A 24,648-nucleotide genomic window follows, 5' to 3' on the forward strand; every position below is an offset into this window, starting at 1 on the left:
ATAAAATAAAACAACGAGATGTGGGCGGTCGTGGTTCACGACCCTTGGTTGACGCAGCGGTTTGGTGGAGTTTAGGCCGGGTGACCGGGGGGTGGAAGAAACGTGGGTTGTGGGTTTTGTTTGGCGGTTTACCTTGTCTTTGGGTTTTGGGGTCTCTGGGCCTCGAGACCGAGGGATGACGATGATGGGCCCGTGTGAAAGGGTTGCGGGATATGTGTTTCGTCGGGGTGGCTTGGTTGATGTGACGGCGAAGCAGGGGGACAGACCGACGACGTGGCCCCCATGGGCCCGTTTCTTCCCTTTACCGCTTCAACACCCCGGTCGACGATGTTTTCTGGAGGGGACTTGGGGGATGTCGAGGTTTTGCGAGGTAAGAGAAGCCTGCCGTCGGTAGGATGTGGTATGCCATCCACCTTGGGAGTTTGACAGCATGGACGGTGACGGGGGAGACTTGCAGCTGTGGTTGTGGACACTACGACGATCATGTGGTGGGGCGAGGGTGTGCAATATGCCTTGTTGCGGTTTTCAGTCCATCATCTTTGTCTGGCTGTGTGGTTGAGGATTGTCGTGGGGACGAGGGCGCGGACGGTATGTGGTAATGCGATGCGGTGCGGTGGGATGCGATGCACGGGGGTTGCGAAGCGGAAGGAACAGACGGCCGCAATTAGTCTCCGAGTCAACTAATGTCATCCCTTGGGGCTTGGACTTGCTGTGTCCGGGTTGGCCCGGGACTCGACTTGACTTGACGGGAAGAGAGGATGGGATGATTATATGCAGGACGTCAACTGCTTGGATACCTTCGTTTCTGAGGCGGGAATGTCTGAGAGGTGCAAACGTGGCGGGGGAGGGGGGACGGGACCCTTGTTGCTCAGACCTTGGACCGTTTGTCGACGCGGGTTTGGGACGAAGAGGTAGTTGGTTCCGAAGACGGGGATAGTCAGTCTTTGAGGGAACATCTAGTTGCGGTCGGGTTGCGTACTGTATACTGTCAGCCCCGTTTCAGTGGTGGGTTTTGACATCTGGGCCAACAATGTGGTTGTGTGGTTTGTGTGTGTGTGCGCATGTACGGATATGTGGTATGTGTATGTGTATGCGTGTGTACGGATAGTGTGTGTGTATGTATGTGTGTCGGTATCTTTTTGGTCAAAGTTGTGGGGACCAAGGTTGCGTTGCCTTCCAACATGGACTACGGAGTATCCGTACACCTCACACATCGGATGAGAAGGCAGATGGGCCAGTGGAAAAGGTTTGGATGCCCGTATGCAAATGCGCAACAGCAACAACAATAACACTAGGAATGGTGGGGGGGGGGCTCATATGATTCGTTCGGTTGATGTTCCCATACCTTCCCCAAAAGTCACGGCTGTACGTAGTGGCGACCTGGGATTTGGTCCGGCGCAGGCGGATTGCGCAACCGACCTTACTGGTCAATGGGGCAGGTTGCGATGTACACTACTACGTAGACACACCGACGAAGCGTAGTACGGATACAGGATGGAGAATGCAGGCCATGGTTGTGGATCTCGCCTAAGGACCGAAATAAAGAGTCATCATCGCACCAGCCGAGCCAGTGACGCTAGTGCAATAGGCCATGTGCGGCAGGTCAACACCCTTGAACCGGCTCTGCCTCTTTTTATTTTTATTTTTTTATTTTCTACCTTTGTGCCGGGACTCGGTCCACATACCTACATAGCTAGCTATCTACTTACCTGGGTACTTGGATGACCTGCTGTACTCCGTACGTTCGCCAAGGCGACATGTACGTCTACGCGAGGGGATCTGCGAAAACGGGTGGATGGATGATTTAGTTTGTAGGCTACGGATTGAACGGACTGCCTGTCCGGTTGTTATCGTGGGCAAGACGGAGGCGAGAAGTGACGGTGAGAGAAGATGGGCGCAAGCGACCATCCAGCTCCATCATACTATACATAACCTTCCTGGATAGGCTAGGAGGGAGAGGTTTCTATCTACGAGCGTCGCTGCAAATGCCGAACAACATGGGTATCTCCCACGACGACGACGACGAGATTTTCCAAAAAAGCCAAGTCTAGGACGACAAGCGAGCCATGTTAGCGGACCTTTTTTTCCCCAGCAGAGTTGCTTGAACTTCATGCTGGTAGGTTCCCTCCGGCTCAGCAGCCAAGCAAGAAGACCAGGGAGGTGTTTTCCCTGTCTTGTCCAGCGCAGTGCGGATCGTCCATGGGATGCCATGCCATCGCCTCTCCCCCCCCCGGGCCAAGTCTACACTAGTCGTGGGCCGTGGGCAGCGCTTAAGACTCGGAGACTGGAGTCCACGAAATGACTGGTCGTCGACGATAGACGCGCTCCCGTCGGCACCCGGAGCCCATGTCGCGTGGATTTCGCGTTTCGGGCGAATTAGGTGTCGAGGGATGACCAGCCTTGAGGATTCTGGGCCAATGGGGCGTCGTGTTTACCTTGGTTTGACGTCCCCGGCGCGCTGGTGGATATGTCTGTGGGGAAACCGGGCAGGAAGGGGATCCACTGAATCGCTGTGCTGGGTAGGGTACGCTTATCGATAGCGCTTCTCCCGCACCAGCACAAGCACGGCTGCACGGGTACGGGTTCACCTTACCTTACCTTACCTGGGCTACCTACTCTTGGACTTTCTGCAGATCCCGGCACTCGTGGGCAGACAAGACGAGGCAGGGCAGACTGCATGCCACTCTTTTCCCTGCAGAGTCCCGCAGCAGACGGGCCAGACGGTCTCACCCACCAGAGGCCCTCGACCACTGGGACCACTTGAAACAAAACTTCTTGGCCGCCGTTGAGGGAAGGGGGCGTGCCTTCCTGCGTCTAGCTGCAGCGCTAGGTACTGCATCTCCCACGACCTTTGGACTCTTTCCTTCCTCTATCCGTACTAGGTATCCGTACCTACCTGCTATGCAGTATGGACCAACCACGACCCCCCGACACGTCGTCAACTCGTCCTGTTCTGTACACGCCGTGGGACGCATCGGGGGGGTGGTCAGTGATGCTCGACGTGTGTGGACGTGTGGGCGTGTGAGGCTCGCGTGGCCAACAGCCCTCCCCGTCCAGTCCTTTTTGTCGATTCCCCGTCCTGGGACGTACTAGGACGTGTTTGCCCCCCAGCAGACAGCCAGAAAGTGGCCATCCCGCGCTCGCGCTTTTCCCTGGGCTCATTTTTTTTTTGGTATTGTATTTGCTGCTGAAGTCTGTCCCCATGGAACCCGTGGACTTACACTTCCACGCTAGTCTTGCATATGCAGGTCTCGACAGACATGACTCACCCGCCAGTCGTTCCCACCGACGAGCGACGGGACGATGCGGGTAAGGGGGGGCTGGTCGCTCAGCTTTTTTCTCTTCCGCCTCTTGTCTTGAGCGTGGCTGTTCTGTATCCATTTTCGCGCGACGCAGGAAAGAAGAGAGGGAAAAAACTGGGTTCGATCGAGCCTTGTCTGTGGCCCCCCGGCCGAATCAGTCCCCTCTCTCTCATCCGAGTCTCTAAGAGGAAACAGTATATATCCTGCCACTTTCTCCTCTGCCCTCCCCTTTCTTGTTGGCCTAATTTTTAAGATCTGCTTTTCCCTATCTTTGCTTGTATCTATTTTCCTAGGAGGCAACTGGAACCCTCTTTGTTGTACCAAAGCTCTTTTGTTTTATACCCGACTGGTATCTCATCCCAGTCTCACATTATCATCGAACCCGAATCTGGTTGAGCGAGAAGAACGAGTTGTGGATACCCCTCACTCGAACATTGACGAAGGAACCTAGTTCATAAGAAAGAAAGAAAGAGAGAGAGAGAGAGAAACCCAAGAAACCAAGCAAGGACGCAAGGAAGAAAGAAAGAAAACCATCTTCATAGTTCTTCCTCTATCCCGGGAACCCCGTCGTTCTTCATTTCTGAAATCGATCCTCCAACCCAACCCCGCCCATCTATCTGATAACCACTTACACCATTTTGATCAATACACCAAGTCCGGCAACGACAGCCCGACTTTGGAGATAACGATAAGAAATCAACAAGCCCATCATCATTGAATCCTCGACAACAGCCACCCAGAGCCTGCGTCCCGCAACGACATGAGAAGGCCATGGCAGCGCTCCCAACCCCGTTCTACTGCCTCTGGCAGAAGGAACACTCGTCCTTAGGCTCCAAGGTCCTCGACCTCCTCCCAAAGCGCGACCTCGCCTCCCTCCGCCTCGCCAACTCCGCCTGCTGCAACATCGCCACGAAACCCCTCTTCAAGCGCATCCGCGTCACCTTCTCCGCAAACACCTTCACCAAGCAGTCCCGTATCCAGGCCCTCGCCCGCGTCGGCCACCACGTCGAGCACCTGCACTTCCACTTTGCCCACTCTGAGGCCACCTTCCTCCCGCCCCTCGTCCACCCCATCACCGGCCGCGAGATCTGCTTCCTCTACACACCACACACGAGCATGGCCTCGGTCCTGGCCCGGCCAAAGTACGCCAACACAGAGCTCGGCGAGATCCTGACCCAGCAGTACCCGCCCCTCTTCCACGCCGCCACCAACGTCCCAAGCTTCATCAACGCCATGCGCTACCTCGTCAACATCCGCCACCTGACCATTCGCTGCCCGGGCCAGGACCCGCAGGAGCGCTACCGCCGCGACATCGTCGACTATGCCATCATGAGCCTGCGCATCGCCGTCGAGCGCGCGCCCCTCGAGCGCCTCGAGAAGCTCTCCCTCTCCGGCATGCACCCCTCGGCCTTCAACTACCTCCGCCACGTCCCCGGCTTCGGCGCCGTGCCCTCGGCGGGCCGCCGCTGGAAGCAGATCCGCAAGCTCAACATCTCCGTCGAGGCCTGGGACTTCTATGGCCCCTCCCCCGGGCTCGACCACCTCAAGATCATAGACGACTACATCCGCCAGTTCTCCGGCACGCTCGAGAAGCTGCACTTCACCTGGCTGGGTCCCAAGGGGCCGTGCCCCATCGCCCTCGCCGCCGACCCGCTGTTCGCGCCACCAAGGCAGTGCAAGAAGCTCTTCAACGAGGTGACGTCGCCCATGTCGCCGCTGCCGCCCGCGCCGAGCCGTAAGCCCATGCACTTCCCGCGCCTGCGGTACATGCAAGTGCGCAACGCCACCATGACGGCTAGCCAGCTGTCGGATCTGGTCGACGCCCACCAGAAGACGGTCAAGGAGTACGACTTTGACAACGTCGTGCTCATCAACGGCGGCGACTGGGACGAGGCCCTGGCGCCGCTCATGGAGCCCGCCAGCGGCAGCAGCAGCGACATCTGGTCCCAGCACTCACGGACCAACTCCGAGGCCGATAGCCTCCACTCGGTCGAGGCGTCCCACGACGACGACCTCCCCTCGCCGTCCGCCGCGGCGGCCGCTGCCACTCGAGAACTACTCGACTTTGACCTCGGCAGTGAATTATACGTTGACGACGAGTACGACCCGTACGACCCGTACGAGGGCCTCGACGAGGATCTGGCATCAGACCTCGCGGCCGCCAAGGAGGCCAGCACCTCCTTCAGCACAATACTCAAGAAGAAGCGCGTCCATCGGCGCAGGAAGCACCGCAAGGACGACGGCGGTGGCGGGAAGGAGGGCTCCTCGTCACGGCATCACGGGAGCCGGAGCCACAGCCGCCACCGCAAGCACAGACACCACAGGGAACAGCCCCCCGTGCCCGAGGAGGACGACGTCTTCTTCCGCCCGTCGACCCCTGTACCCAACATCACGGCGCCCATCCAGGACATGTCCCCGCATCCCGTCCTGCTGCAGCCTGCCGTGTACGACCCCAGCGCGAACCGATACACGAGCCCGGAGGACGGTATTTCCTCGGTGCAACGGAACATCGAGCAAGAGGAGGCGCACCGCATGCTGGCCGAGGACGCGGCGATGCGGGTCAGCGCTCTGCGCAAGGCCAAGGCGGCGGTGCTGATGAAGCTGACCAAGGAGTTCACGCGCAAGGGCACTCCGGCGCCCGCGGCAGGGAGGGACAACTGCGGGCTGCAGATGCGGCTGAGGGAAGGGCTGTTTGGGAGGAGCTTTGTGAGTGTGTTACCCGACGACCGAACCATGTCGAGTCAGTCGGCAATAGTCCCGCTCATGGTGATGCGGTAGACAAGGATGGGTATGATGATAATGATGCTCTAACGACCCTATGTATCTGTTATGTTTGTCGGAAACGCGACGGCGCTGTGGGATCCTCCCTTGCATGGGACGGTAGGCAGGAAACAGACCGGGAAAGGTCTGCCGGAAACAAACGGTCTTGATATTATGACTGACGGCAAGGAACTGGGAGGGGTGGGCATTATGACTTTGTAATGACTTGACGACATGACAATGTGAAATTTTTTTCCTAGAGTGTTCGGAGGGAGGCCGGTTCCCATGGGTGATCCGAGTGCCCGGAGGGGAGACCAAAAAAAGAAAGAAAGAAATACAAATACAAACTCTAAACCGTTTCTTTCCAAGCTTTACCTTCTCCGTCAAAGACGTTTTCTCCGATGCCGTAAAAACGCGGGCGAGGCGCGCGTGACGGGGGACCGAGTTTGTGGGCGGGTGCGCGGCGCGACGTCGGCGAGGCCTTTGCGCGGGCGGGATGACCGGGGAAAAGGCCTGGACAGAATTGCGTGCAGTGTTCGGTGGGCACGGCCGGTGGCGCTCGACAGCGGGAAACACGCGCGCCTGGGTATTGCTGTTGTGCTGCTTTCGGAGACAAGCCATGTCCCTGCAGCGCAACATGCCGCTTTGGCGAGGTAGGTAAATCTCCCGGGGTTTGATAATGTCGGCAGACAGACAGACAGACAGACAGACTGAACTGCCGGTAAGGGGAAGGGGAGCGGACGACGCCGTGTTGATGAGTCTCGACAAACTCTTCGTGAAACCAGCGGGGGATGACATTTGTATACATTGGCCATGTCAAGCATGACCCCACGATGGGCGGAGGCTGAGGGACGTATCCAAGGCAATCCCTCTTAAGGTTGTACATGTGCACAATAATGTTTTGATACAGTCAGTCGGAAGCCCTGCTAAGACCTTAGACGAGCTGACTGACGCCTCCGCGATGAAAGCAAAAGAGGCAAAGCCTGGCCAGCGGCGATGATTTGGGATTAGACAAGAGTGTCAGCCTGGGTCTGAGCAAGCCACGGGAGCCGCTTTCGTCCGAGGCGTCCGTGGCGAGCACTCTTTCCCACATCGTAGCCTCATCTCCGGGGCGGGAGGGCCATATCTCTTGTCATATGGCAGCAGCGTGCCAGAGGGGGGATGAGTCCTGAGGCAGCACCAGGAGTGAAAACCATTGGCTCGTGTTACAATGGGGGGGGCGAGTGATGGTTGCATCGTCAAGGGAGCCCGGGGAACCAGGGGTGGAACGCTGGCCGGGCGAGCAGGGGTGAAGGGGCGAGGGGGGGAGGAGGTCGGAACATGGGATTTCGGCGCAAGTCGCTTCTGTCTGGGGGGAAAGCGGCCGCAAAGCGCGGACCACGACCAGCATCACCACGCTGTGGGCTGCGACGTGAGATTAAGAGAGGAAAAGCAGAGGGGATCCCTCGATGACCCGCCGAAATGAGATCGCTGGCGGGTTCCTCGAGCGTCCACTGCATACTGTAAAGGTGGGAGGGAGTGCCTTGGCTGCATACATACGGTATTCAGTGGATCGTGGAATTATTAATGCAAGAGAGCATGGGATGTTGCCTTCCCCGACAACATGCACATAACAGCAGCCACGGCCATCGGTGAGGGTGAAAGAGAGATTGTGGATGACGAGTGAGTGGTTGAGTGAGTACATCGTAAGTGAGTAAGTGAGTGAGTGAGTGTTCGGGTGATGGATGAGTGAGTGAGAACCGTTAGAACCATCGTGCGCAGCGGCGGCTCGTGTTGCAAAACGCCGCAAAAAGCTGCCAGAGCCGCGAATGCCATAGTCAGGGCCTAGACTGGCTGTAGACCTCTCGACTTTATCGGTCGGGACACGGACTCCCATTCCTCGCCCCAAAGAGCCACAGCCCACAGGGAACCGGGGAGCCTATCAGATGTCGGCGTCTGGACGAATTGAATTCACGGCTACGCTGATCGCTGATCTGTCTCCGGGAGACTGGCGAGGGACTTGTGAGGGACTTGCGAGGGACTCTGGGGGGGGGGGGCCTTTACTTCTCTTCTTTCCTTTCCATGTCCTTCTGATACCCGCTCCGGGCAACCAACCACTTCTACAACCATTCAAAACATGCAACGCGTTTTCGCCTTAGCCAATCCGTACACCGAACGGCTCTGGCTTCTCGATTTCCAAGACCCCTCAAGCCGTCCGCCCCAAGCGTCAGTAGACCACTTCTTCCCCCCTTCAGTCTGGGCGACTTGGCGATCTCGCGGGGAAACTCGTGGAATAGAAGGGGGCCGCTCTCTCATCCTATTATTCTACGACCTTTGTGTACCTGTCTATACCCTTCCACCTACGTATGGTTTGGGGGGGCCTCAGCAACACATACCTACGTAGTCGGTCCCTAGGCTAGCATCGCATTCCGCCCCTCGCCATATCATCTCTCCCGTCCGCGGCTGACAACGTAGGTTTCCCAGCCCAGTTGGAGGGCTTAGCAAGCCCGTTATTCACCGAGCTTCGCCCTTGCGAGACGCTATCCCGGTAGCGTCTTCCACACGTGTGGTACTTGGCGTTCGCTAGCGTAGCAAACCAAGAAACGGGCGAGCTCTGGGAGCGTCCTTGCGTACATGCATCCCCTGAGCAGACGGGAAGACGGCCTCGCAGTGTGCATAGCCCAGCTAAGGCAAGTAAGGCAGCGCAAGCTCGAGCGATGCCGTAACTATATTCGTATGTAGTTCTCGTAGCCGCTTCCATCATACCGAGCGACAGGAGTCCAAGTGTCACTCCTGACACGACGTGCCATTCAGCCGTGATGGCCGCATCCTCCTTGCCCTTGCAGAGGGGACCTTGACCGTCTCGTCTCGTCTTTGCCGTTAGGTGATGGCGGTGGTTGTCGTGTCTTGGTAATCTCACGAGGCCGCTCCGTCCACTCCGTTCGTGGATGAATCCCCGCCGAGGAGGCAAAGGACAGAGGTACCTGATTCGCCATGTTCGACATGAGAAGGGCCATGTATCCTGCACTACGTGTTTTTCTTTTCTCAATGGCGCTAGTCCGAAGCGAGGTAAAAGCTGCGTACCTCGCAAGTACTGCCGTAGCAGCAACCTACCCTGGGCCTGGTTCATAGTGGCCCAGCATCCCAGCTCCTCCCGTAGCTCCACCCTCGGCCGCTGGCCATCTTCTTTCTGGCTCGCCCTTCTCAGCCCATCCCATTCCACTCAGTCATTCTCTCCAACCGACAACCAAGACATTCCCTCGCACGCAGCTCAAACCCCTTCCTCTTGTGACGAATTCGCAAAATCAACTTTTCGTGTTGCGTCCTCCACCTTCATTTCGACTGCTGGAGCATTTTGGCCCCCCCCCCCCCCCCCCCTTCGCCGGCCCTTCCACTCACCGGAACACCAACGACGTTGGCCTTTTGCCTACTCCCCCCCTGCTCCTGCTTCTGTGAACAACCAAGAAAAAAGGGAACTGGGTTTTTGGGGAGACTGCGGGTACCATCTCGACACAAATCGCCGCGATCGTCGGTCGTGCAGTTCACTTTCGAGCAACCTCGTGCCAAGCAATTCAAAGACTTGTGTTTTGCGATTCTCTCACTTGACAACACATCATCGCGCTAGTTAACAAGAAGTTCCGGGACACGCCGCTGCAGACGATGAAGCCCGCCCAGACACTGCCAGACCCGCCTTTATAGTCTGTTCACCATGGGCGTCAGGATCGCCATTCGGGAACAGCTCGCCTTCCTTGTGGTGGTTGCTGTCCTTGTTGGCTTGATGATCCTGTCTGTTCCTGTCTGGATATACGTCAACAAGTTCGTCACCGAGGTCGAAGGACGTGAGCTCGCCCTCACTGCCTCGCTCAAGGCATCGCGCGTCTCTGCCGAGCTCGAACTCCTTCAGACCAGCATCATTACCATCTCGTCCCGAATTCTGATTCAAAACTCCCTGTTCAACTTCTACGAGGGAAACGACACGGAGGGGAATTGGGCCCAGGCCAAGGATGATCTCAACAGTGCTCTGAGTGTTGGCGGTCTCAATGGGTTGCTACAAGGGAGGATCTACTCGAGAAACACCACTGGCAACGTTCACGGTCTGCTCAATGTCACTGGGGAGAGAATCCCCCGTATTCCATTGCCATATGGTGGCTCCAATGGACAGCCGGCCTACCTCTCCGACACCCCTGAGGGCTACCTGACTGCCCTCTACCCAAACATCACCTATACGGACCTTGGACGTCCGAACCAGTACAGAAACACCACACAGGCCTTCTCTGCCTATGCCTTTCCCGGCGTTCGCATTACGGCAAACGGTGGCTTGTTGCTTGGCCCCGTGGTGATCAACGAGACAACCGCCCTCATGTCCATCACTGTTCCGATCCGCTATAACCTGCAGCCAGACTTCATACTAGGATATATGACACTCGTCGCCACGGCAAACTCTCTGATCGCTATCCGCAACTCCCGCGAAGGCTTGGGCGATACAGGTATAGTGCTGCTCGTCGGGCCCACAGATCAATCCAATAGGTTTCCCTCCAACCAAGCAGTCAGCAACGAAACGTATCTGCCGGAAAGTCACAAAATAGGTGGGGTGCCAGTGAAGTTTGTGCTACCGCCCAACCCCTTGCCCGGTCAAGGTGACCGTCACAGCGAACGAAGCTCGGCGAGCAGCCAAGACGATAAGCCATTCCCCATGAAGACATACCCGGCGGTTTTCGATTCTTTCGCCAAAAGATTCGCTTCCCCCAACAACTCAAGCTCCATGCTCTCAACGAAGAACGAACAGGGCCATCCGGTCGCCGTGGGTTTCGCTAGAACCAATACCGCCCTCGTCAACTGGACAGTCGTGGTAGAGCAGGACAAATCAGAGGCCGACGAGCCCATCGACACCTTACGGAACATCATATTGGGATGCGTCTTCGGCACCGCGGGTCTCATCATCATCCTTATATTCCCCTGTGCGCACCTCAGCGTGAAGCCAATTAGACGACTCAAGACGGCGACGGAGAGGTCGGTCCAGCCACCAGGCTACGAGGATGGTTACTATTCTGATTTAGACGACGGCGGGACTCCCTGCTCAGGCGGACAATCGTCTCGGTCAAAGCGGTCAAAAAAGGACGGGTTCATCGCAAGCATCTACCAGTTGGTGCGTTACAAGCATAGGGAGAAAGTTGCCTCCGACCACGACCGCGATTCAACCCGCCGCATCTTCAAAATCCCTGGCAAGGTTGAGAACCGCAAGCATTTGATCACCGACGAGCTCACCGAGCTGACAGAGACCTTCAACGACATGAGCGATGAGCTAGTTAAACAATACACCTCACTGGACCAGAAAGTCTTGGAACGGACAAGAGAGCTCGAGATCAGCAAGAAAGCGGCCGAGGCCGCCAACGAAAGCAAGACCCTCTTCATTGCTAACATATCCCACGAGCTCAAGACGCCACTTAACGGTATCCTTGGGATGTGCGCTGTTTGTATGGAGGAAAACGACATTCTGAGGATCAAGCAGTCTCTCAAGACGCTTTATAAATCAGGTAAGCCGAGATTGCTATATCCTTTCCTCTTGATGAAGCCAACAAGTTACAGGCGACCTGCTGCTTCATCTGCTTGAAGATCTCCTTAGCTTTTCCAAGAACCAGATTGGCCAGCAGCTCAACCTGGAGGAGAGGGAATTTCGCCTGGCCGACATCAAGTCGCAGATCCTGACCATCTTTGATAAGCAGGTCAAAGAGGGTCGGATCACACTAACTGTCAACTTTCTCGCCTCCGAAGCCATAGAACTTGGCAGCCCTGAGAGAACAAGCATGGACAACAGGCTGCCTGCCCTTGGCCCACACGGTACCGGCAGACTGAAGGACATGTGTCTCTGGGGCGACCAACACCGCATTCTCCAGGTCATCATCAACCTAGTGAGTAACAGTGTCAAGTTCACGCCGGCGGGTGGCAGGGTAGATGTCCGCATCAAGTGCATTGGTGAAGTGGAAACTCCGCCAGCGAACGACGGCAGCCGCTCTTCGTCGTTCTCCAAGGATTCCCGACGACACAGCCGGCCCCGGCACCGGCTTGGTTCCAACTCCAGCCAGTCTGTGATTTCAAAGGGAGGTTCAACTTCTGAGTCTCTTAAGGGCACTGCCTTGGTTATTAACCCGATGGAGCCCAAGTCGACACCGCACATCTACGTCCGGGAACGGTCTCCCACACCGCCGCCTCCCGGAGCAAAGGCGTATCTTTTCGAATTCGAGGTTGAAGATACCGGCCCGGGTATTGCTGAACACATGCAACAGAAAGTTTTTGAACCTTTTGTACAGGGCGACTTGGGATTAAGCAAGAAGTATGGCGGTACGGGTCTCGGCCTAAGTATCTGTCATCAGCTCGCAACCCTCATGGGAGGCTCCATTTCCCTGAAGAGCACCGTTGGGGTTGGCACGACTTTCACCATGCAGATTCCCCTGAAATACGTCAAGGACAAGTAAGTCTCCCTACCAGCAGGACAGAGGACAAAACGCTAACGTGGGCGTGTCACAGGGCATCAAGTACCGCCTCCAGCAGCGTCAATTCTCGAACTCCGAGTGTTGATGCCATCGACGCAATTGAGAGCACCCATAACTCGAAACGTAACTCTGGCGGAACACCCGTCAAACCGCCCATCAAGCCAACTAATGAGACCAATGCGAAGAATCTCTTGGATCAGCAGCCAAGGCTAGTCGGTCTCAGTCAGCCGTTTTTTGCATCCAACCCAGCACCGAAAGGGAAGCGAAACTCGAGAGATCAGATGGCAGCAATCGACAAGGCGATGGCCACCAAGGCCAATCCGGAGGTAAAACTACGAGTGCTTGTTGCCGACGACAACTCGACGAACATTGAGGTCGTCAGCAAGATGCTGAAGCTTGAAGAGGTCTACGACGTCACCATAGCCAAAGATGGTCAGGAGGCTTACGACCTTGTCAAAGCAAACATGGATGACAACAAGGGTTTCGATGTCATTTTCATGGACGTTCAGATGCCGAACCTCGACGGCCTCCAGTCCACGAAACTCATTCGCAAGATGGGCTACACGGCTCCCATTGTTGCATTGACGGCTTTCTCGGAAGAGAGCAACGTGAGGGAGTGCATGGAGAGCGGCATGAACGAGTTCCTCAGCAAGCCTATCCGACGCCCAGCATTGAAGCAGGTTCTCAAGAAGTTTGCCACGATCCCGGAAGAGCCCGAAACGACGAGTCTGACGAGAAAGACGATACCGGAGCGAGCCGCGTCCGAGAAACCAAAAGCAGCCAATGGCGGTACCGCCCCGGAGTTGAACGAGAAGGGGGATGCGATCCACCCAAACGGGAACGGAAACGGGAACGCAATCGCGTCGGCATCCGAGCAACCTCTGTCAGAAAAGGGGGCATAGTTGACGTTTGATGACTTGTTAGAAGTGGGAAGGACCCCCTCCCCCCCCCTTTTTTTTTTCTTCCTTTTTTTCTTTCTCGTCTTTTCGTTTTGAGATGCGTTACTACACATTGGATTCCCCCTTTTCTTTCGTCTGCGAAGTACAAAAGTTGGCGTAAGGGCGTATCACAGTTTTGCTATTTCTTCTCTTCTCTTCTCTTTTCATTTCATTTCCTAATCTCCCTTGGTCGTCTACTGTATTCGTAATGAATCCCGCCCAGACTGGGATCGCACTGATTTAGGCTTTCCTTGCAAGTCGGGCCTGGGCATATGACAACATTCTGTTACTTCTGGGAGCGAAAACGGGCTTGGGTGGTAACATTTGCAGCGAAGCAAGCCGAAAGACGGACGAGGAGGAGCCACGCAGGTGGGCATGGTGTCTTGCTGCTCAAGGTTGAACAGTGAAGGGGTATTGTAGTTCAAAGGTTGCGGGGGGCAACGCGGGACCTGTCCCTTCGGAGACAGGCACGAAGCAAGAAGGCGAGAGCAATCAAGTGTGGACATAAGTTGGTTTGAATTTTCTTTTTATGCAGGGCGGGCAGCAAGCGGCGTTCCGGGCGTACACGAAAAAAAAATACCCGGACATGAGATGAGTGTCATTCCCCCTCGATCATTCACACGAGATCGGGACGGGGAAGGGATTGGCAATGGGACGAACGAGGCTGGAAACCGGGACGGAAAACCCCTCCTCCCCCCAAGAGCTCTGTATGAGAGAACAACACACTCGATAGTCTGGAAGGAGGAAGGGAAAATATTGAACAGGGATTATAATGTCGAGTAGCTGATGAACGCATATATCAATTCATCATGCTTCTCCCGCCTCCCCGCGCCGCCATCAGGTCTCTCTTCGCTTCTCGTTTTCTGCGTACCCCACCTCACACGCTTGAGCAAGTCCTCCACTCCTCGGACGGTGCTCGTGGTCCTCCCCAATGGCCGACGAAGGCCTCGCCGCCCGTCAGTCGACGTGCTCAATAGGTTAAATGGAGGGGGGTTAGAGGGCTACCCAAGAATCCGCCAAGCCGGTGTTCGGGACCGACCCACGGTACGAGTTAATGGGGCCAGACCCCTCCCTCTCAGAACATCCCCACCCTCCCAACCCACACCCACAAACACACCTCCAGACCGTCGAACCCCGCTCCCGCGAGGCCAGCGCCCTTCTCCGCACTTTAGCCATCATCGGGCACACGAAGGAGTTAGTGTAGAGGTACGGGGAAACGGGAGACGGGTACCCCCGAAAGAGAGAGAGAGAGAGAGAGAGAGAGCGGGGGGGATCGTGGTCCGAGGCATGACCAGGAGGAGATATGCGAAGTCGCCCTCGGCCGGCGTCCAAGGCCAAGTTCTCGAACCCGGAAGACGGGAGAGAGGCCATGCCGGTATGACAAACCGGCACCTCGAGATATCAGAGATGCCCAGATTCCATTATTGAACATCATTTTAACACAGGGGAGGCTCGGGCGAACGCGTGTGATGGAAAAGGCCGTAAGAGTTCATCATTCAACACAGTACTCATCCAGAACCAGGCTGAAGGTACGGCTTTGTTGTGACTCGTTTTGTCACTGCGTACAGACCAGGAAAAGAGACAGGAAAAGCAAAAACATCACAAAAGGTTCCCCTTGGCATGTGTACCCCCCTCCCCCAGGAAACCCAACTCCAGCATATATGTCCAGATCCAAACGCGTCGCTGTCAGACGAGCGAATAAGGACTCTTGGAAACCCAGGGAAAAACTCCCGACGTTGTTCTGTTTCACAAACCACACCCCGCCCCAGGCCTTTTAATCCTGTTTGCCATCCAGGACCAATGTCCGCATGCACCGTACCCTAAAAACCCCTCCCGTGCTTCCGTTTCCCTGCCAGCGCCACCTGGCGAGAAAGCATGAGGGTATCGCTGCCATCGATCGAACAGACAGGAAAGAAAAAGGAAAGGAAAAAAAAAAGTAGGCAAACGCTCGTTGCCAGCGTACAGGTTCAACGACAACGGAAAGAAAAACCAAACTCAGCAGTACTCGAATAAAACTGAAGTAATTACTCGAACGTAAAAAAAGGAAAAATAAAAATAAATCGAATGACAATGGGCCGTTGAATGGTGCCCATGTCGTGGGAGCCGTGACAACCTCATCTGTGTGGAGTTGTTGTGTCTCAGCGGGTGTGGAGAGCTATCCTTACAAGCTCTGATAGGCGGTGTTGAATCAATGACTCCGTTTCGTCATAATGGCTCTGAAAACATGAGAGAAACGGGGAAGCATAAACAGGTCATGCGCCAGTGTGGAGTAGTCTTTAGATCTCCATGTGGGCCACGACGTCCTCGCTCATGCGCCGTACCGGACTCTTCGGGTCAGAGTCGGTCTCGTCGTCCTCCTCTTCGTCGTAGAAGAAGCGCTCTTCAGTGTAGTCGTCGTCGTCGGAAAACGGGACCAAGTCGCCGTCGGCACCTCGATTCCATAGGAAGCCGTCACTTTGCTCGTCGTCTTCGTCGGGTGCTACCAGTTCGGCGTCACGGTTACCGAGCCAGTACTTGGCGCGCTTGTTGGCACCCAGTGCGTCAAACTGGGCACTGCGCGTCCGCTTTACAGAACCGGAAAGCGCCGGTTGCAAGCGCGGTGATTGTGAAGAAACGACGGGAACGACTCGCACATAAAGATAGGCGACTCGCTTCAACGCGCGATTGAAGAAGAAGTAGTGAGCAGCCCAGATTGCAGACTCATCCTCTTCAAATGGGTCAACATCCGGGTTGTAGCTGAAGACGGTGCACTCGTTCAGGCGCATCTCCTTATCGATCTTGGACCAGCAGTGTGGGCCCCACACCGGCTTCGTCTCTGAAGACGTGGCCTGCTCGATTGGGTGAGCCTCAACATGCGGTCTGACATTCTGCAGGATCGAGTCTAGGTTTCCCATCACCCGCCGCAGGTTTCTCTCCTTTTTGAAGTCGCCTGGTCTCAGAACGTGTGAAAAGTCGTAGTGCTGATGGCTCGCGTTCAGGGTTGCGATCAGGTAGGCAAATGTGCGACGACTTGAAAGCTCCGACAAGGGACCAAACGCGCTCGAGTGCGAGAACATTTGCATGTTGGGGGACGTTGCCAGCATGGCTTCGCGGTCCGGCGGCGACAGGCTGGCGCCGAGCTTCAGCAGGGCGGCATGTTGTGAGCTCAGGTCCTTGTCGATGTTCTTAAATAATTTCTTGTCGGAGCCGGTCGACTTGGTCGTATACAGATCGCACCCGCCAGTGACGTTGCAATCGGGGGTGTTGAAGTTCAGAGCGCCAGTGACGGCGTCGAAGTCTTGCAGCGGTAGGTACTGCGAGCTGGGTTAGCAGGGTGTCGCGGGGTAGGGTGCGACGCATTGCTGCCTGCTGTGAACAGCAGAAGAAGCGCACCTTCATTTTGATAGGTCTGGGTCAGGTGTGGTAAAGAAGATGAGGTGAAGGTTTGAGGCGCAGGCATTCGTAGACTGTCGTAAAGTGGTTGACCAAACCAAGGGCGCTATGGCTAATGATCTGAGGGTTGCAGTGAGCTTATCGCCGGTATCGCGCTGCGATCAGGTTGTTGTGATGGAGCCGTCGGATTCCTTAGTACGAACGTGTCGGATGATGTCACAGGAGTTGGGCGTTGCGCCAGATTGACATAGGGGCGGGTGCGGGTATCGGAAAGGCGGTGACCCGGAGTCTGATATGTGGTGATTTGAAAATCAAAGACGCGATAAGGCGCAAGTGATGCGTCGCGAGAAGGATGGATGAAGTGAGAGGCTGCTGTCTGTGTTTCGATGGAAGCCGGGAGCCTGTGCCTGCTCTAGGTAAGGCAAGGAGCGACTCGACCCTGTAGATCAGTTCGGTTCGGATGGATGAACGGAGACTAGACGCGATGCGCCTAGTAGTTGATCTGGTCGACAGACATTACTGAAAAACGGATGGTGTCATGCGGGCGTATTGGGAAGTTGGACAATGATATGGATACGGGAGAGACGGAGGGGTAGAAGGAGAGAGGGATGGGGTGACGCCGTGAGTTTAAAGCGCGAAGCGGGAGCGAGCGAGCGGGAAGGGAGTCGGTGGCCGATGGTGGTGCTGTCCCAGAGCATACTCGCAGGTGCGATGCCGGTATGAGGTGACGACTTACTACCCTGGGGTACGTGGTTTGTGTGGTCTGGGTGCTGAGTGCTGCTACACCTTGGTCCTTGGTGCTATCGCTGCTGGCTTATGGGTCCTGGGTCTGCCGGTATGTTCCCCGTGTCCGCCTGACAAGGTCCCCGCTCCAGTCCCACGTAGAAGCTACCGGTTGAGGGTGGTCCAGTCTCAAGATAGGAACTGATAGTGAACGCGACCGACAGGGGGGCCTGTGACAAAGCGTATCTTGCTCGACACCCTGCGGCGTCCTTGGCACCGGATGCGCGGGGGACTGCTTTGGAAGTCAGGGACCAGCCCCTGTTCCCTTGCTGCTTGTTAGAAGGGGGGTCGCCCCCTTTTGTTCCGACTCCTCTCCTTTGGAGAGCTAACAGTGGGTCGTTCGTCAACTCTGTCGAGTCCACGCCGCATCCGGACGGGGGACAGACGGCAATCTCCAAGCGAATGAGGCGTCGTCAAAAGACCACGAGGGCTCGGAGTCCGTTTCGCGACATGCCTTCATACTGTCTCTGGCAACATGAAGAATTGGAGGTCCTTCTTTGTGATCATAAAGCTCGTCTATTTGTTAATTGTTACGGCTTTGCGTGGAGCGCATTGCTTCTCGAATGACGCCGCCAACCCCTGGCCCCGTGTCTGGCTTCTATGTCTTCTCTGGACGAAGCGGAAACCCGGAATCGACAGGTTTTGTGGATGCGACTGTGCAACCCGCACCGCCCTATGTTCTTCTCTTGATGTAGGAGAGGGTGGTTTTCCACCTTCCAAGATCTATGCACATAAAAGACCGCCTGGGCCACTCCTTTTGTATCCGCACAGGCGCGTGTTGTCTTCGTTGCGCATCAGCCGCTTGTTCTCCTGGCATATCATGCATCTGCCTGGTGCCCGTCACCGGCCAATTGGACTTTTTTTTTTTTTCAGAGAATACCGACTTTCTTGAGAGACGACGTGACCGCTTCCGTTTCCTGCATACGTGGTAGAGCGCCCATTAGCTAAAAACACTCGCCAAAGCCATGCCAAGCATGGCCAACGCAACACGTGTATGTAGGTTATGGATTCGGTTCGGGGCTTGTCGTTTCCGAGCATCACGTCGCAATCAAGTGGATAGGTACACATTGAAGCTGGGTTACATAATTTTGGTAACTTCGTCCTCGACCTGAAAGGGTTAGGGAAATATGGTCAGCCCAAGACTTGGCCCGTGGCGTGCATCTGCAATTGTTTGTCTGGAAGGCGGGTATATCAAACTGAAAACAAATGTGAGCCACACGTACCTCCATGTCTTCTAGCGAGTCCTGCTGTGATATACAGCGCAGGACATTCTTTTTACTGCTTTCTTGCAGTTCCCCGGCCAATAGTAGCTCGTCTAAAATATAATAGGCTTTTGTGAACGAGAAGATGATATCAAGCTCGCAGACGTTGCCGTAGTACTTGTCCATCTGCTCGACGTAGCGGTGGATGATTTCGAGGGTGATCAGCTCATTGTCTTCCGAGGCGGCGCCGGCGATGAAGAATAGTGAGGCATATCTGCGGTAAACAATCTTGGAATCTTCGTGAAACATGTCAGGCAATGCTCGGCTACGATACTGTCGGGCTCTGATGGTAACTGACCCTTGTACTCGAGGAAGTTGCACATGCGAGTTCTACGGGCGAGAACCAGCTGGGAGACGTCCTTGACAATCTTGGCCTTCTCCCTCGGCGACAGGGTGGTGAACCACTTCGCAAGGCGCTGTACGAACAATTTGTTAGTAATAGGTTCTTTAAAGGAGGTGTATGTATGAAGGGGAATAATGCGTACCACTTTGCCCTGGCGAGAAAGAAGAATGAGGTAGCTGTATCATGGGTTAGCTGTCTTGCTCGTATGCACCGACAAGAATGGCGAGGGGGAGCGAACGTACTGGATAGCCATGATGATGCTCTCACATCACCACAACGAGTTGTACGGAGGAAAGATTAAAGGTGAGACCGGACGAGCGTTGTGGACCTCAGACTGGTGCCGTGGGCTTGTGATCAAGCAGAGCAGACCGAGGTATGGACTGCGGTTGGCGACGAACTGCGGGATGTCGTGTGGTGATGCCCCTTTGTCACGTCAGGCTGGCAGGCTCAAGGTGTCCAGAATTGGTGGCAGGTGCGCTTCCCGCTGTGGTGTCCTCAGGCAGGCACCCGATTCACCTCACCTCACCTTACCTACTAATTGTGGAAACCTGTCGCATCTGCATCATCAGGCACCTGTTGACAGCGGGCTTGCAGAACGCCCTAGAGTAAACTCTAGGGCGTTTTTAACATGCTGACAAACCATGGGGACTGGCTTGTTTCGTTGTGCACAGGCCCCTGTGCAGAACAAAGCTTGTTCTTCAGTGGCTGGTTATCTTTGTCTGCCTCATATCCCCCAAGACGCTAAAGACACACACTGCTGGGCGGCCTGAGTCGAGTACCTAGCCGAGCAGAGACTCTTGCCAACAACGGCATGTCATAGGCCACAACCAGTGGGGGCTTTGGGGATTCACTCCTACGGGAAGCGCAGCCTACATACCTAGTACCTAGGTACAGAAAGCAAATCACTTCCTGGCTGGCGCGCTAGGCGACATACCCCACTGCACCGCTGACCTTCCCGGAGTTGCGCTCCTGCAGCGGGAATGGAGGGGTGGAAGGTGGGATGATGACAAAATGAGTGCCGCTACCACAACGAAAGGCTATGATTCTACTTGTGCCGCCTACTCCCACAGTCACACATTCTGTCACAGAGACGCGCTTGAATCGATCTTTTCTGACAGGTCCAAATTATTGAAAAAGGTACCAGTCAGCCTTCCGTAGCCTCTCCGCCATTTCCCTCCGTCTCCCTCTTCCGCTCTTTTCCTTCACCTCGACCAACAAAACGAAAGAAATACTCTATCCACCTTGGAGTTCCAGAACCGTTTCTCGTCCTTCTAGAACACAGCCCCCTCTTCGCCTGCACCTCACTGTTGCATAACAATTACCACTTCCCCAAGCCCTTTGGCTCCGTTTTAGGCTTTTCGATAAACGGTCTGGTATCCGCATGCTGTGCGACGCCTATTAATAATTACCCTGTCTCCCCTGTGAATCCCGAGCGGAGCGAACCCATCCTTATCGGCGCCGCCAAACTCGGATTGTTAATCAACCCCTCCAACAGACTTTGGGAAGAAAAAAAAATACTAGGTGCCAAACAGAGGGGGGTAAAGTGCTGAAGAAAGACGGAGACAGCCTCACAGCATTGCGCAATCAGAACTTCTGGCAACGCGATCTGATCCAGCCTACCGTGCCATCACGTCTGATATTTAGCCAACTTACCAGAAGTCGTCTTCCACCACCATAACCGCCGTCATGACGAAACTCATTCTTTCCACGGGGTTTGTACTGCCTTCACATTTTCCCTTGTTTTGTTTGCATAAATCCGACCCGCGCCCTGATGCTAATTGGTGATCCTCTGCCACGTACAGAAATATTGTCTCAGGCGGCCCCTCCATTATCCGTAAACCGGGTGCCTACAGATCAAACCTCGAACTTACCAACTCGCTGCGAAGCAACTTCCTCGCCGCCCAGCAAGACTACTCGTCCACCGATGAGTCCTCGCCTATCGACGACGAGCCCGTCAACGGAAATGGCACTCTGAATGGCCACTTGAATGGCTTCTCCCATCATTCCTCTGGTCGCACCGCCATCGACCTGTGGACCGCCCGTGAGAATGACATCCTCTACATCCCGCGCATAGACTGGTCCTACTCTGGCCTACAAGAGGAACCCGACAACTACGACATCACTGTGAAGCTGTTTTTCCTTCCCAACGCCCCCGCGCAGGACCGCGCGCAGTATGTTCAGGACGCCCTGAGCCTCGTGCGGAAGGAGTTGGGCGTCACGACGATAGACCTTCTTATCGCCTCCTTCCCCGGTATGTCGTTCGAGGGCGATTGCGAATGGGAGGCCGACACACGCAACGCCTCTCAGGGCAATATCGACGAAGAGGTTGCGACGTGGACGGTGCTGGAGGATCTGTACAAACGCGGCGAGGTCAAGGCCCTCGGCATTTCCGAGTTCGGCACGGAAAAGTTGGCCAAGTTTATCAAAAAGGTCAGCGTCCGCCCGGCCGTCGACCAGATCAACATCAAGGACTGTTGCAGCGTGCCCCCATCGCTGGCCAAGCTGGCCAAGACCGAGGGCGTTGAGCTGCTCGTTCACACCGACTGCACCGACATCCTTCCCCGCGGCACCCTCCGTGAGCTCCTTGGCCACGGCCTGCAGGGCGCTGGCGTCCTCGCCGACCCCGTCGAGGGCGAGGACGGTCTCGAGGGCGAGCTCACGCCGGAGTGGGTGGTCAAGTACACTGCGTTTGTTAAAGACCGGGGCGTCATCGAGAATAAGGGCTATTTTGCTGGCGCGGAGCTAGTTGAGACCTCGTAGGAGTGAATATTCCAGCTGTTGGATACATTTTTTCTTGATACCATGGGCTTGGATTATACAGCCTTCCTATAGGTACATACTGCATAGCGTTTCTAATGTCTGACGATTCAGGGTCTCTTGGACGGGTTTATACGAGGCTTCCCCTTTTGGTATCTATTAAGAGTCTCATTTCTCAAAGGCGTCCTTTTTCTTTCATTTCATTTTGCATAAATGCAGCTCCTTTGAGCTTCCGCTTCCACTGTGAATCGGCCTATTCCCTCAGCAGAGTCTCAGCGAGCCTCTTCCCCCTTTCGCCGCCGAGGTAAATGTCGTCGTCGACGCTCTCCAGGCCCATTTCGACTGCCTCCTTATACCCCCTGACCACCAGGTCCTCCTCGACTCTCAATCCGTTCTCCACCAGCGCCAGGATGACGCTGCGTATCCGCGCGATCTCGCGCATCGTCTCGGTGTCAATCCGATCGTTCTGGCTTGAGTAGACGTTGGCACTGACACTCTCCTCCATGCGGTTGAGCCCCACGCTCTCGGGCACGTCGCTCTCGACGTGCTTGCTGATCCAGATGAAGCCGTTAACGCCCAGTGTGACATGCACCTTGCTCGCGCCCCGCGCTGCGTCCATAACCCATTGCTGCCGTTTGGCCCGCACGACGCCGCCGCCGCCACCGGTGCCCGTGACGGCGACGAAGACGCCGTTGCGTAGCTTGCCGTACTTGAGGGAGCGCGTGTGCAGGCTAGCAGCGCCGTCCTGGTGCAGCTGCTGGACCTCGGCCACCACCAGGTCGCCCTCGGCGAAGAAGGACCGGATCTGCAACTCGTCCGTGTCGGTACGCTTGCGGAGGATGCCGCCAGGGAGGTTGATGGCCGAAATCTGGAGGATGGCGAGCTGCGAGGAGCCGACATCGACGCGCCAGCGCTTCGCTTGGACCTCAACGATGCGACCGACGACCAGGTCACCAATCTCGGGGGTGTAGCGGGCGCGGAGGGGGCGGACGGAGAGGAGCTTGTTGGTGCGGGTCACGGTGCCAGCGACGGAGGAGACGATGTCTGTCGTCGTGGGGGTGATGTAGGTGCCGTGGCCTCTGTCTCGTTTGTCAGTCTAGGCGAATCCTGTTGTGCAGCGCAAGCACGGAAGAGTTCATGGGTGAATGCCAAGAGAGTCGGCCAAGAGCAGAAGAGCGAACAAACCTCATCCACTGGGGGTCATCGGTGATGACCTCGCCCGGTGTGACAATCTCGTAGTTGTCGCCACGGGAGCGCTTCGCCGGGCGCATGGAAATGTCGCCTTCGATATCGACGCCGCCTTCAGAGTCCGAATCCGAGTCGGCGGCAGCGGCAAAGTGTGTGGGCTTGTGCTGTGACGGCGTGCCCCTCGGGGCAAGGATTGTGATGGGCATTTTTTTTTTCTTGTAGTAACGGCGACAAGGCCGTGGGATGGCGTGTCGGTGATGCCTCGAAGGTAATCTTTCTGTTCTCAGATTTTCTCGATATATTCGAAAGATCTGGCTCAGCTATCTTGGGGATTCAATCGTAGTGGTTGCTGTGTTCAGTGGTGGTTTGATGGTTTGGTGAGGTCTAGATTAACTGGGTGCAAAGAATTTTTGGTGAAGCTTTGGAGGGGCAGATTGGAGCTGGATGGATAGCGACACCGACATCTTCGAATTTGCGACTTCACAAGACCCTGAACATCAATACAAACAAGTCACAATGAAAAATGCTAAGACTAGCGTAAAGTATTTTGATTCATATTTTCGTTTTTAGTATGACAGTGTTATACAGCATTATTACAGCCCCATTCAGCCGTAACCATCGTTGATGAAAAACAACGGGAGCATCCCGTCTCAAATGATTCCCGTTGTGTGACGAGGTCTAGACTTGGCCAGTTACCAAATGTATCCCTCCAAGCTCTACAATAACAGTGGCGTAATCGTAGGCGTCGCTCGCTCCATAGCGAATTGTCAGAGACGGCGGCAGCCGTCCTGATGGCTCGTGGCATGGCTCTGTATTTTTGACGACCGCAGTGGTATAATCGTTTGAGTGGTGTTTATGTTGTTGTGATATGCCCTCCTTCCCTTAAGGTTCCGTTAACGGAACAACCTCCACAGTCCGAGGTAGGCCAGGCCCATCGAGATGCTAGCGATACCGAACTTGCGGCTTCTCATGCCGAACCTCGAGCCAGATTTGATGATCGCCGCACGTTGCCTTTCGAGGTGTCCCATGCCGGTCAGATAGTTATACGCTGCGAGACCGAGGAACGCACCGCCTCCTATACGTGAAAGAATCGCGATTAGTATCGTGGTAGCCTTCGAGCGCAGTGGGCAGCTTAGGGGTCCTCACCAACTACTCTGCAAGACGTGCAATCATCGCCGCGGTCCTCACGCAGGAGCTGGTCGAGGTTCTCGGGCTTGTCGAGGGTAGCCACGCTGGGAATCTTGTCGCCTCCTCCGATCATGGCGACACTTTTCAACGTCGAGCTTTTAAAGAAGGGTTGGATTGACTGGTGTGCTTTTTGTGACAGGATGCGACGCTTATGGCCTTCAAGTGCTGTATAGCCTTGAAGCTTTGTACCCGCGTTGCATCTGATTGGCTGACCTGGGCCGTCTCCCCTTGCAATAACATTTACGGATACTCCCATCATTGGCGGGCAGGAGCGGTGGCCCTCCA

At 55.6% G+C, this 24,648-nt stretch overlaps 8 protein-coding genes across 8 annotated transcripts; 4 read left to right on the forward strand and 4 right to left on the reverse strand.

Annotated features, from left to right (window-relative positions):
- Positions 1-4,073: 4,073 nt before the first annotated feature.
- On the forward strand, positions 4,074-6,080 carry GLRG_03440 (uncharacterized protein; the record flags this gene model as incomplete). Its single annotated transcript, XM_008094125.1, has 1 exon — positions 4,074-6,080. One exon carries the CDS (start codon positions 4,074-4,076, stop codon positions 6,078-6,080), a length of 2,007 nt encoding a protein of 668 aa, XP_008092316.1.
- A 3,670-nt stretch (positions 6,081-9,750) lies between these two features.
- Positions 9,751-13,434, forward strand: GLRG_03441 (hsp90-like protein; the record flags this gene model as incomplete). The annotated part of the gene is made up of 3 exons (XM_008094126.1): positions 9,751-11,575; positions 11,628-12,510; positions 12,567-13,434. 3 exons carry the CDS (start codon positions 9,751-9,753, stop codon positions 13,432-13,434), a joined length of 3,576 nt encoding a protein of 1,191 aa, XP_008092317.1.
- Positions 13,435-14,933: 1,499 nt separating this feature from the next.
- GLRG_03442 (uncharacterized protein) lies at positions 14,934-15,248 on the forward strand (the record flags this gene model as incomplete). The annotated part of the gene is made up of 1 exon (XM_008094127.1): positions 14,934-15,248. A coding segment is annotated over one exon (315 nt), but the record flags the coding sequence as incomplete, so codon positions are not given.
- A 498-nt stretch (positions 15,249-15,746) lies between these two features.
- Positions 15,747-16,848, reverse strand: GLRG_03443 (uncharacterized protein; the record flags this gene model as incomplete). Its single annotated transcript, XM_008094128.1, has 2 exons — positions 15,747-16,763; positions 16,843-16,848. The coding sequence occupies 2 exons, from the start codon at positions 16,846-16,848 to the stop codon at positions 15,747-15,749; spliced, it is 1,023 nt and encodes a 340-aa protein (XP_008092319.1).
- Positions 16,849-18,703: 1,855 nt separating this feature from the next.
- Positions 18,704-19,483, reverse strand: GLRG_03444 (clathrin adaptor complex small chain; the record flags this gene model as incomplete). Its single annotated transcript, XM_008094129.1, has 5 exons — positions 18,704-18,733; positions 18,849-19,123; positions 19,186-19,303; positions 19,373-19,406; positions 19,473-19,483. 5 exons carry the CDS (start codon positions 19,481-19,483, stop codon positions 18,704-18,706), a joined length of 468 nt encoding a protein of 155 aa, XP_008092320.1.
- Positions 19,484-20,916: 1,433 nt separating this feature from the next.
- GLRG_03445 (glutamate-cysteine ligase modifier subunit) lies at positions 20,917-21,990 on the forward strand (the record flags this gene model as incomplete). The annotated part of the gene is made up of 2 exons (XM_008094130.1): positions 20,917-20,942; positions 21,033-21,990. 2 exons carry the CDS (start codon positions 20,917-20,919, stop codon positions 21,988-21,990), a joined length of 984 nt encoding a protein of 327 aa, XP_008092321.1.
- Positions 21,991-22,240: 250 nt separating this feature from the next.
- Positions 22,241-23,381, reverse strand: GLRG_03446 (exosome complex exonuclease RRP4; the record flags this gene model as incomplete). Its single annotated transcript, XM_008094131.1, has 2 exons — positions 22,241-23,066; positions 23,173-23,381. 2 exons carry the CDS (start codon positions 23,379-23,381, stop codon positions 22,241-22,243), a joined length of 1,035 nt encoding a protein of 344 aa, XP_008092322.1.
- Positions 23,382-24,068: 687 nt separating this feature from the next.
- Positions 24,069-24,436, reverse strand: GLRG_03447 (uncharacterized protein; the record flags this gene model as incomplete). Its single annotated transcript, XM_008094132.1, has 2 exons — positions 24,069-24,250; positions 24,322-24,436. The coding sequence occupies 2 exons, from the start codon at positions 24,434-24,436 to the stop codon at positions 24,069-24,071; spliced, it is 297 nt and encodes a 98-aa protein (XP_008092323.1).
- Between the last annotated feature and the right edge of the window lie 212 nt (positions 24,437-24,648).

This window comes from Colletotrichum graminicola (assembly GCF_000149035.1).
Source record: "Colletotrichum graminicola M1.001 genomic scaffold supercont1.10, whole genome shotgun sequence".
Taxonomy (NCBI): Eukaryota; Fungi; Ascomycota; class Sordariomycetes; order Glomerellales; family Glomerellaceae; genus Colletotrichum; species Colletotrichum graminicola.